General features: G+C 46.2%; 1 protein-coding gene across 1 annotated transcript in view; it reads right to left on the reverse strand.

Moving 5' to 3' along the window:
• The window catches only part of LOC104163774 (glypican-3-like), a gene marked incomplete at both ends in the record, with an annotated part of 62,597 nt that extends 51,438 nt beyond the window's left edge, over positions 1 to 11,159 (reverse strand). The window contains one exon of the mRNA XM_009702890.1: positions 10,998 to 11,159. Within this exon, the coding sequence (XP_009701192.1) occupies positions 10,998 to 11,159 (162 nt within the window). The remainder of the gene's footprint in view (positions 1 to 10,997) is intronic.
• Between the last annotated feature and the right edge of the window lie 969 nt (positions 11,160 to 12,128).

The raw sequence follows: 12,128 nt of genomic DNA on the forward strand, positions 1-12,128 counted from the left end.
TGGGGGCTCTTTCCAATCGCTTGGTGGGATCTGTCTCCAAGGTGCACTTGGGTCACATGCAGACAACATGCAAGAGCTTTAATTTCAAAAGCAAAGTTTCTCATACACCCACATGAATCCCATACCTAGGGCCTCACGGCCCCTACTGATGTTTCATCCCCAAAAGTGCTGCAGTTGGCAATACCAGAGGGACAGCTGGAGGGTACAGCCAGGGTGTCACGTTATTTCAGCCAAGCCTGCTACATGGTAAACTGTAGTTTTCAAACTCCATGTAGCCCAACCCAGCTACATGCAAGGGAGACAGCAGACTCTCCTGTCGCTTCAGCTCTATTGCAAGACCTTAACCAGCAACCAGGTTCAACGTGCCCCAGCTGATGGTCACCAGCCTGTTCCTGCCACCGTGCAATGCTACACTCGCCCCTTGGTTTTGCTGTGGGACTCAACCCTGCTGTGGGGAAAAACGGGAGGTTTAAGGGTGTCCCAGAAGCCACAGCAAGAGCTTTGGTCAATCTGTGGGAAGCACCAGGCCACCCAGAGACTGCAGCCAAGCCTCCACAAACCCCAGAAACTCAGCCATGCCAAAACCTCCCAGGTTCCCAGCAGCTCATGTAGTCAAATTTACAGAAAGAGGACCTGCGGTGCGCCTTCAGTGACCTAAAAATGAGGCATTTCTTCCACATTAGGCAAGTTTTCTCCCACACATGCATGCCCTCAGGACTTTCTCCCTGTCAGAGCTTTTCCAGTGCTGTTGATGCCAGGCAAGTTACCTGTTGTCGATGTAAGAAGGCTTCCCTTCACCCCTCAAGGTCACAGCTGACTTGGGTGAAGAAACTGCATCACAGGCCCATCAGACCAGCTACATGGCAAAATCAGGGCTGGAGTCTTTTCCAGCAACTTCAAAACCCAGCATATTTGTAGGGGACAGGACATGAGACTTCTGCTGTGCTGAGAGATGGCTACTATGCAACAACATGATCATCTTCCAACAGCCACAGAGTTCCTGAAGCTGAGATTTCATTTTAAGAGGGAGATGAGATGTTTAAAACGCAGCTCAGTTCACTACTCTTGTAAATAAACACTACATAGGCACCCACCCTTGCTGCCTGAACCCATAAAGCTACCAAGGCCCTTCAGAGAAAAGCAGACCTCTTGGCACAGTCTGCTTGGTAGAGCAGAGAAAGGACCACCACAGGGATACCACCTCTCTGAGGTGCACCAAGCATCCACCGACAACCCATAAAGCAACAGAAGATCGAAGAAGCTGCCAAAACTAAACCTACCTCAGAGAAACAGTGTCCATGCAGCAAGCAATGAGGTCACCCTGAAGCAATAGTGCTGCATCTCGCAGTACAGACACCTCTACTCTGAAGGTTGCAAGTAGACCCAGCATCAGGTACAGCACCCCAGTGTACCTGCATAAAAGGGGTTTTCCAGGTAGCATCTCCCCTAGACACATCGGTCTGAACTGGACGCAGTCCAGCCTGCATCCCCTTCGCAGCAGCAGGAGGAAAACCTAAATCCAAACATTTAGATACTGTTGCCACAGAAACAAAACACAAGGAAGATGCCACATCCCTCAGCATCCCTCCGCCATCCATGCTAGATGCATCTGGTTTATTTTCTAATGAGCAGTACATACTATGACTCTGCCATGCTCACTTTCTTTGCTGCTCTCAATATTGGAAAGAATGCAGAAAGGTGTGCCTCTTCTGCGCTGAAGGAATAAAGCTAATTTCAAACTACTGCAGCTAAGTAGTGAAAAATTAGACCAAGACATTCCTATGATTTTAGAGCATTTTAATGATAAAAAGCCCGAAGCTTGAAAACTGGTTTGTCGGTGCCTCCAGTGTCTCCAAAATTTACACAGGCTTCTACGTACCAGATAATCCAAGAGGCACTGCCAGATATGCACACTCGTGTAGAAAGCTCTCATCTGTCCTCACTACTTGAGTAGTGTTTTTCACAGATTAATATACTTTCACAGTAAAATGAAAGATTATAAATTGCTAAAAATTGATTTCACATCAGCGGTGAAGTCAAAGTGAGTAACACACCTGAGGTGACCCAGTCTGCTCGAGGGAACGTGAAACCACAGCGTATTGACAGTTTAATTGGCTCAGCAAGAGTTCATTTCCCTCAGATGAAATGCGCCATTGGCCATTTTATCGCTATATCTTATTGCTGCTTTAAAAGTAAATTAGATGACAATCTAGCAAAATGTTTTCTTTACAGACATAGTCCCTGCCTTTATTGCTGGGTGCTAGCTTCTTCCTCCCTTTCCTCCCCACCAAATGCAAACCAGCTCTTGTTTGCATTTTCAACACTTTGCACATAATGAGAATGCTTCTACTGATCCTTTCAGGCCAAGAGACGGAAGATGCCACTGTGCCCACTTCTGTACTGGAATTACAATGGAAAAAAAAAATTCAATGGCACCAAGCAGTTCTATAATACCACATTCAAGGGTAACACGACATTTATATCATCCTACTGCAAGCTAGAAAGATGTAATTTGACTGCTTTATAGCATTAGGAGGCATTTTAGGAATGTTAGTACTTGAACTATCAAAAGATGATAACTTGCAGCTCAAAAGGTAATTACAGAAAACAGCCCACTCGTAGAAGCGGAAGACTCGAAGGAACACAGGAGCCCTCTCTCCCTGGTTATCTCACGATTCACGCTCCAATGGGGAAGGCAGGCAGAGGATTGTGTTTTGCCAGCCCGAGTTCAGAGCAGCTGGGACAGCGGCAGCACCACCACACTGCACGGCGCAGGGATGCACATGGGGAGGAGCTGCAGGAGATACCGTAGGCATCTCAGCAAGGCCATGGTGCTCCTGCAGAGACCCAGCCCAGACACCTCCCCATCCAAAAGGTCCACATCTCCTACGGAGGCAGAGCACCACGGACACAAGAGGATGTGGGTGCAGCATCTGCCACAGCGCTGCCCAGGGAGCAGCCCCAGGTTGCCCACGACCACTGCCTCCCTACGGCCCTTGGAAGCAGAAGAGTGCCATCCCCTTCCACAGCAGAAAAGCAACAGCAGAGCTGGCAGGGGACAGTATCCCGGCAGCAGAAGGCAGGTCCACAAGTACCCAGGAATTCCTCCACATGCCTTGAACTGGGGACTCCTAAGCCCAGATACCAAGCGCAGTGTTTAAAAGCTGCTGAAGCAGCATGTAGGCAGTTACAAAAAGCCCCCTATTAACCTCCAAGCCTCATTTCACTGATGAGGGGAAGGGCGTCAGCAGTATTTAATTGCAGGGGAGAAACAAAGAGAGGCAGGACACAGGGAAGGGATCTCAATCACACCCAATTCCCCACAGCCGCACCCTTCAAGCCATGAAGACCCCAAAAGCAGGGGCTGGGGACGTCTCCTACCACACACTTCACTCCTCCACGGAGTTGCCAGGGAGCTGCTGCTAGCCCTCTGCAAAGGGCACAATGCAGCTTCTTCCTACAGCAACCAACCTATGGATACCCAGCATGGGGACCACATAGGGGCCCTCTCTGCATGGAAATGCAGATGGGAGCACGAGAGGTCATCAGTGTGGGTGCGTATTGCAGAGCAGGATGCAGGGAAACAGCAGCAAAAGCCAACAAGCTCCCTCCTGCAAGAAGGCACCCCAAAGATGCATGCCGACCTCTCCATCAGCTGTCAGCAAGGTCTGTACAAAGCTGCCCGAGATGCACGAGGATTTTGGAAGATCAAGGGAAATGTGACCACTCTGGTACTGACTGAAGCAGGGGAGAGGGAGCCCAGGCAAGAGGGGAGCCCCGTATCTCTGGTCAGTGTGGTGAGGAGCAGCCCCATCCAGCACACCCAGAGCCTGGCAAGCCACATGCCAGTGCCGGGCTGGCATTGAAACTCCAGGCAGCGAGAGGAAGAAACAAAAGCAAAAACCAAACATCTTTCAAAATCTCCCTTCCCGGTAGTGTGCACTGTCATGCAATACTTCCAAACCCATGGTTTATGCGGCTCAGGAGGGCAGTTTCATGCCCTAACGCCTACATGATGGATTTTACAATTTGTTAAAGAAACTCATCAATTCTCAGCAGCCATTTTTAATGCCCAGAGCCTCCACAAACTCCTGCATTTTGCTGATCCCCCAATTTCAAATCATTTGAAACTGCTGCTACTATTACAGCTCTGCTCCTAAAGCTAAGCATTATAGCACACTCCAGACTTCCAGCTTCATATGTTAGTGTAATAAACAGATTAACTGTGATTTATGAACAATAAGTTCTGGTTATTTGAAAGGAAACATTACCTCCCTAGACCAATTCTGACAACCAGAGATCTCTCATTATGCAGACAGCTCTTTCCACCTACCTGTAATCATCGGTTTAGAACATCGTAATCAACTTGGGAAACGTATAGCTATCGTTTTCCACTACAAACTTCGTGCATCCAAAGCATCTGGCAAGAACCACTGCCAAAGGCAGAATACCAGCATGCATTGACCCAGGGAGACAAGTCCTACTTTAAATACACATTAATAAAAAAACCTCAAACCTAAAACAACACAAGAAGCTTTCAGAGAGAACTGCCGCTGAGGAGATAGGAGTCTCAGAGAAGAATGCAGCAAGACTTTAGTTAGCAGAGGACTAATTAGGAACAGGAATTATAAGATGATACAGAGATCTATTTGTGGTGCTTATTTACTTGTAAATTCTAATTAGAGTTTTAATATTCTCTTCCAAAAGTGAATTCATTCTTTGAGTCCACTCTAAAATGTCAGCTTAATATTTTACAAGACCACAAGCAAGAGTTCACATTTTCACATGCACTTTTCACAACACACCTGCAGCTGTTAACCTGACCACCCCACTCTTACCACTTTCTCCTGCATGGAAAAGCCTGGCCGATGATCCAAACCCCCACACTGGTTAGACATCCGAACCCAGGCACACACCACAACTGTGGCCCACTGGTCCTCAGGGCACATCTCCCCTCCACAGGGCTGGTTCAACGCCAAGACCTCCTGACCCTCAGCGCCTCTCGCCTCCACTGCTTTACACATTCAGAAATAGTTATTAACCCTTCAAGCTAGAGACTTCTCCCGTATCGCCTCCTTCCTCTGTCCCCATGCTGTAAGCGACAGCAGCCTGCAGAATGTTGCAGTGCTAAAGCCCATCCATGGCTCTTCCTACTGCCGACACCTGGAAGACCCTCCTGTATTGTATTATCAGAACTAATTGGCTTAAAGACGCTGGAGTATTAAACTGTTCCCAACGGTAAGACACAAGCTTTGCTGGGCAGTGCTGGTATCAGCGGACCTTTCTCAGTGATTAACGTGCAATAGCTCCCACCACGCAGCCTATCTCTTCTCACCTAATTGATGCCGCGTGCATCTTGGATTTACTCATGCAAGGCATAATTAGTAAAGATAAAAGTTTTTATATACTTAAACCTTTTTAATAGCATAAAAGAAATCTCAACTCCCTCACCTTGACTCTAAAGTAGTAACAGCAGCTCGTGAAAAATGAAAAGCCTTGAAGGATTCGGAATAAGAAACTTGGAGACAATCGCTGATCTTTTATCTTCCAGACTTCAAGTAGAATAAAGTTCTTCAAAGAAAACCCAATAAAGCCCAGACATTTTCATCATAACAAAATAAATAATTCAGTCATACTTTAGAGGACTCCAACATTAGGATCGGCTATTTGATATATTTGTGGCTTAGCTGCCTCTAAACTGATTAAAGATAACCTGATAGAAGCTTGCAATGTCAAAACCGCCTTCATTCCTGACAGATATGAATGGATAGCGTAATATAACTATAAATAACCAAAATGGCTGCATTTATGCCTAACAGAGGATTTACAGCCTTCAGAGCCGTCTGTTAGGACTAAGAGTTACAGCTCTGCCTTTATCCTACCGCAGCACGCAAGGGGAGATGAATCGACGTCCTCCCCACACCGCCTGCTCTGCCAGAACCACCGAGGGCTCAACTCCAGAGAAGAAACAAGATTCTCCCACAAATAAAAGAACACCAAACACGTACAGGCAGGTTTATCCATATTGATTTATCACGGTCTTCCTAGAAACTACTCTGAAACACACATCCCAAAAGCTCCTCAAATCTCCATAGCCCCTGCAAGCTCCCCTTAGGTACCTAACAGAGCTTCTTTTGTCTTCCAGCTGCCATTTGCAGAAGGTTAAATGCCATTGCTTTTGAGAGGGAACAGACCAGGTCTTAATCTAAGCCTATAGGCTTTCACCAAGGGGGATTCAACTGCAGCATCCTGGCCAATTTTCCAGTTCAGGTAACTGCACTCGTGCCTTCTCACCATCCCCCATATTCCCAAAATCCCAGCAGCTCTGCAGCCCCACAGGAGCTATTTGGGAAGCGGGTGGGAGCAAGCCCTGTGCCCACCAAGCGATTCAGGGTCAGAAACAGGCATACGGTGTATCTCAAGATTTACGGCACTGCTACTCTGCTGGCTCTAGCAACCTCACCATCACTGCCAGAAGATCACAGAGCAGCCACCGACACGCTCCGACAGCCTAGCATTGGCACCACGCAAAGAGAGGCCTCTCCGGGATTTGACTAGCATCGACAGAAGAGGCCGCAGAAGGGCAACGTGAGATCCTGCTTATAGCTTAGTTGAGCAATCACTTAAAATAATGAAAGCAACTTTCTCACTGCATTACTCCTGCAGAAGCAGCCGCTAGTAGTCAGCTGTGCTTCACACTTGCTGGAGGGGGAAAAGTACCAGCAAGTCCTACACAAAGCAATGAGTGCAGATGATCCGCTTTCCTCAGAGGGTCCTTCCGTGCTTAATTGTGTTCCAGTCTTTCCACTTTTTAAAAAGTACCTTTTCACTTGGACAAATAACTGGGAGGAGTGTACCATGAAAGCTGCATCTCAGCAGCTGCTAAATCTTTAATTTTTCTGTTATCCGCAGTGCAACACGGTCAATATGCAGGACAAGAAATTAAGTGATCACTCAAAAGCAAATTCCCAAACTTAGGAAGCAGGAGGCATCAGACTGACGAACATGCACACAACCCAACCCCAGGGAACAGAGTTCTTTAGTGGAAGGAAGGAGGAAAAAAAATAAGAACTCTGGTATTTTCCTGTTCAAGTGTATGTTTCACAAAGCTGAGCTATTCGGATTCAGATTTAATATTTAAGAAATCAGTAGGATTTGTTGAGGCCTTTTTGATTTTGTTGTTGTTTTAATAGAAAAAGATTAGGTGGTGGCAGGGTCAGAAACCCCCCTACCAAAAAGCCAAGATCTAAGGTCAGTAGAAAGAGAGGGAAGAAAGCAAACTGTAGGCAGGGCTCTCACCGTTTGCCACAGCAGGTTAGTTGCACTAACGCACCAGTTAGTGTGGATGAGAACCCCAGAGCAATACTAAATGCCACTTGTCAAAAGACACATGAGCAAGTTTTGAAGTGCTGTGGTTCAGCCTAGCTCCACAGTACACAACGGAGCTGCCGTCGGCTGAGAACCTGAACCGGGAGGTGCACATGCGGGCAGACACCAGCACGGATACATTGCGTGAAAGTGAAAAAACCTGCCCTCAAAGAAATCCTAGAGTAAGATTTAACTGCAGTCAAGGCAGTTACAATCCATTTTAACAGTCAAATGCAGCAAGTTTCCAAAGGATTAAATCACTACTTAAATCATCTTCATAATTTTAAAAAATGCCTGTAAGATAAGACCAGGAGCTAATTGTATCATTTAAATTTAGTGAAGGGAAGATTTTTTGGGTAGGGAATTTTCCTTCTTAACTGCAATAAAGAAAAAGCCCAAGGGTCTAAAACTAATAATCTAATAAACTTTGCTAAGTGAACATTGTAACAGATAGGCCTGGATGAGGTTTTCTGTAAATGCCAAACAATTTCCCTTGATCTTTATCAGCAGAGATGCTGCTCTAGCTTCAGCGGGAAGAAATTAAATTTGGTGCAAAATAATAACATCTGGGTGAGATTTTGTTTGTCAGACTAGCAGTCCCTTCAGATGTCTTGTGATTTAACCCTATCCGGCAACTGAGCCCCACACAGCCACTTGTTCACTGCCCCCAAGTGGGATGGGGGAGAGAATCAGAAAGGCAGAAGAGAGAAAACTCGTGGGTGAGATGAAGACAGTTTAATAGGCAAAGCAAAAGCTGCACACACCAGCAAAGCAAACAAGGAATTCACCTCCCATCGGCAGGCCGGTGTTCAGCCATCTCCAGGAAAGCAGGGCTCCATCACACGTAATGGTTACTTGGGAACACAAATGCCATCACTCCAGATGTCCCCCCCACTTCTTCTTCCCCCAGCTTTATATGCTGAGCATGGCATCATATGGTATGGGATATCCCTTGGGTCAGTTGGGGTCAGCTGTCCCGGCTGTGTCTCCTCCCAACTTTTCGTGCACCCCAGCCTCCTCACTGGTGGGGTGGGGTGAGGAGCAGAAAAGGCCCTCACTCTGTGTAAGCCCTGCTCAGCAGTAATGAAAACATCTTTCTATAAACAACACTGTTTCCAGTACAAATCCCAAACACAGCCTCATACTAGGTACTATGAAGAAAATTCGTCTACCGCAGCCAAAATCAGCACAAGATGCCATGCTAAAAATATTAAAATTAACACTGAAGGATTTCATATTTGTGTTTCTAATATAAGTGACTAGGATACGTTTCCATACCAACATATTACCCCACTCTAGAGAGCAGTGCAATTGTCCATCCTCTGTGTAGGATCCCCAGCAGGCGTTGGGGTCTGACCCAACAGAAGACACATGCAGAGAGCTTTCTCCCCTGCCAGAGCACGCCTGTAAGAGCTGGCATTGCTTTGAGCTATCCCACTCCTATGGTCCCAGTTCCTGAAGCCACAGGACATCTGTCCCCAGCTTTGAGGAGAGACATTGTACAGGAGCAGGACCTGCAGGAGATGATCAAGGATCACTGGGGCTCCAATGGCGGTCACTAGTGCCTCTTCCCTGACTGCTCCAGCATCCCCCCTATAGGAGAACGCAGCCTGCACAGCCCCAGGCATCCTACACTCTCCAGCTGTGCCAGGGCAGCAGCAAGTTTTCTGACCTGCAACCGGCTGCCATAGCACATACACCTTGGCAATGTGGGAGGAAACAAACAGCATGTTCGATTTGAGACACTAAACCCCAGCACCAGCTCCCTTAGTGATGTCTTGGGGTAGAAGCCCGTCCTCTACCACGAGCAATGCCAAGAAACAAGAAATCAGACCACTGTATGTTGGGTCCAAGCACAATTTCTATAGCTGGAACAGGCTCTGGCACAGCAGGCATCAAAATACTTAAACAAACAGCAATCAAAAGATTCACCTATTAAAAAAAGTTTTCCTCTACAGACTTTGAGACTAAATTTAAAGACAACAAGAGTACACAATTCTCAAGTCCAAAACACTTTATACAAGGTAATTAAAGTGAGCTCCTCAATGACTCCAGCTAGAAATTCCTCTTCTATGATGCGATTGCAAGAGATCTTGAAAATTAGTCATGAGCTTTTGTTATAAGCAGAAGTGGTGAGGAATTCTTAGATTAAATGCTTTTTTTCCGCACTACCAAGAATGGCAATTCTGCATACCAAGGTTTTTCAGAGTAACATCATCTCCAAAACCCCTGCACAGGTAAAGGGCTCTTGTCACAGCCAGGATGGAAATTATGGTTGGAAAAAAAAAAACAAAATTCAGAGCAAGGGATTCAGCTCTCTGCAGAAGAGGCAGAAAGTTCAGAGCTAGAGCACCCAACTCCGCTGTGCTGTGCACAACCTGTAGTAACACAGGGTGTCATTCCCACATGCGATAAAAACTCTAAAGTTGCAATGTTTTTGTCAAATGGTAGGGGAGTAGGCAGACACTTTGTATTCCAGCCAGGTTATTCACCATTTCTGAAGCTAGTCCACATTTCCAATGCCTAGGGAACCAATCTCTCATTAGTTTTACTCCATTCTGTTTAGCAGATTGGAACTTAATGGTCACTGCATCAAGAAGTATTGGGAAAAAAATACACTGTTACCTCCTCAGCAATTTATTTGATCTTACACCGAGAAAAATAACATATTAGACTTCGTCAGTCAGTTGTGAACCAGAACAGAGCTTTGCCACGATCTCACAGGCTTCAGCAGGCTTTCGGTCTTGCTGTTAGTGAGGTCTGAACAAAAACAAATCAATTATTCTGCAAAAATATCAGCATGAAGGGGAAAAATGCTTGATTGCTCATGCCTTTTTTTTAAGCATAGGCAAAAACGCCATTAATACAGAACGATGGAACCTCAACAGGAGAGCACTCAACAAACAAGCAATCATTTCACTGCACATTAACCATGGATGGAATAAGCTTTGCTTCTGTAAAGGACCTAAAAAAAAATTGCAGATTTAAGTGACACAAACTAGTGTGCATCCACAATAGGAGATATTTGTCAAAGATCAGTTTTGCTAAAAAAGACAATACATCATATTATTATTAGAAAAAGAAGAGAGCATCAGGTTACCAAGCACTCAAACACCCCATGGCGAGCACCAGGGACTGTACTTGTGAACGAGGCAGCCTCTACCCACCTTCACGTGGAATAACCAGCTTTGTTTTGCGGTGGATAACAATAATCAATACACACGTTTTAGATGCTTACCAAGCATTAGACTGGGGTGACAACCAGGTCATATTACCTGTTTTTTGGGACTGGCAGAATCAGACAAGACTGTACTTGCACAGATATTTTAATTCTTGGAGAAGTGGGTTTTTCATTTTTTTTTAAATTTGCACTTGAAGAGGTTTAGTCTTTAAATTTACATTTGCTGTTTCAGCTACAGGAATATTTAGGACAAGCCCTGCAGAGCAGCCATATACCAAACCAGGTGTATTATTTATCATAAATAAGCATATATAATATATACAAACATATCAAAACAAGTGCACAGAAAGCTTCCAGCCACCTGCACTTCCGATTGCCTGGGGACGAGGAAGAGGAGCAGAAGTGCCTCCTCCTCCTGCCACATGCCTGGACCATCCCCAGCGCTCACCTTGGAAGACAGCAGCGTTCTGGATGACGAGGAACTTCAGCTCCATGCTGGCAGACTGCAGGAGCTGCTCCATGTTCAGGCGGGCTGTTGCCTGGTACTTCTCCTCCATCTTCCTCGAGCAGCACGTGGAGCCCTTTGGGATACATACCTGCAGATCAGATCCTGGAAAGAGACATAAGAAGGGCAGAAAAATTGCATTAAGAGGTGGAATTGCTGGGAGCAGAGAGGAAACTAATTCCATACGTTGGTATCACTGCAATTTCTGTTTGGGTAAGTTGATGACATTTCTGGAATTTGTCCTGAGCAGGCCGCTTGGCCAAAGGAGAAGTCTGATAAGTCAGAGCCAGGATCGCTGAGCAATAGCCCCCGAGAGCTGGCTGTGCACGCCTGCCAGCACACTGCTTGCTTTAGCTCCCACACACTCCATCCGCTGATGTGCTGGTGCCGAGGCGAGCGATACAGAGCATCGCCCTGCGGTCTCCTGCATGCCTACCTGCACATCGGTACAGAGCTGCGGGCAGCCAGGAGAGATGGAGTGGGAGATGGAAAAAGGAGCCAGGATTTAAAGGTGTGGTTTTACAATGAACAGAGCAATGCCCATATTTCAGCATGAAGGATATGCTTGTAATTTGCATAAAGACTCAAAACTAGCTTAAAACAAATGTCTATTTACTTGCGATCTCCATCCTTTTGTATCCGCAGCTTTAACAGTAACAACAGGAGGGCACAACAATAAAAATTTACTTTTTTTTTTTAGTGCAGACTTCTAAATTGCACGTATCACCTGAGTCCTCCCACCAATTTCACCCTCCTCCATTGCAACAGGCAAAGCCCAAGGTCCATCGCTTCACTTGTTCAAGCCCCACTGCCAAGGGACAGGTCCTGAGCCATGCACTGAACACTGAAAAAGGCGAGTGCCTTTTCAGCAGCAGACACTCCACCACTGCATGGGCAGCACCTCCACCCATTCACCAGAATGGTAATAAAGCCAGGGGACAAAGGCAAGAGGAACATCGCTTGCTCTGGCATCTCAAGCTGTAACTCAACGCACTGGTCAATGATGCTAAACTTTGGGTTTTGACATTCCCAAAGCTCTTACTCCTGGAGGTAGTTGACAATTTTAGGAAAAGT

The sequence above is a fragment of the Cariama cristata genome, unplaced genomic scaffold (genome assembly GCF_000690535.1).
Source record: "Cariama cristata isolate BGI_N322 unplaced genomic scaffold, ASM69053v1 scaffold8876, whole genome shotgun sequence".
NCBI classification, from domain to species: Eukaryota; Metazoa; Chordata; class Aves; order Cariamiformes; family Cariamidae; genus Cariama; species Cariama cristata.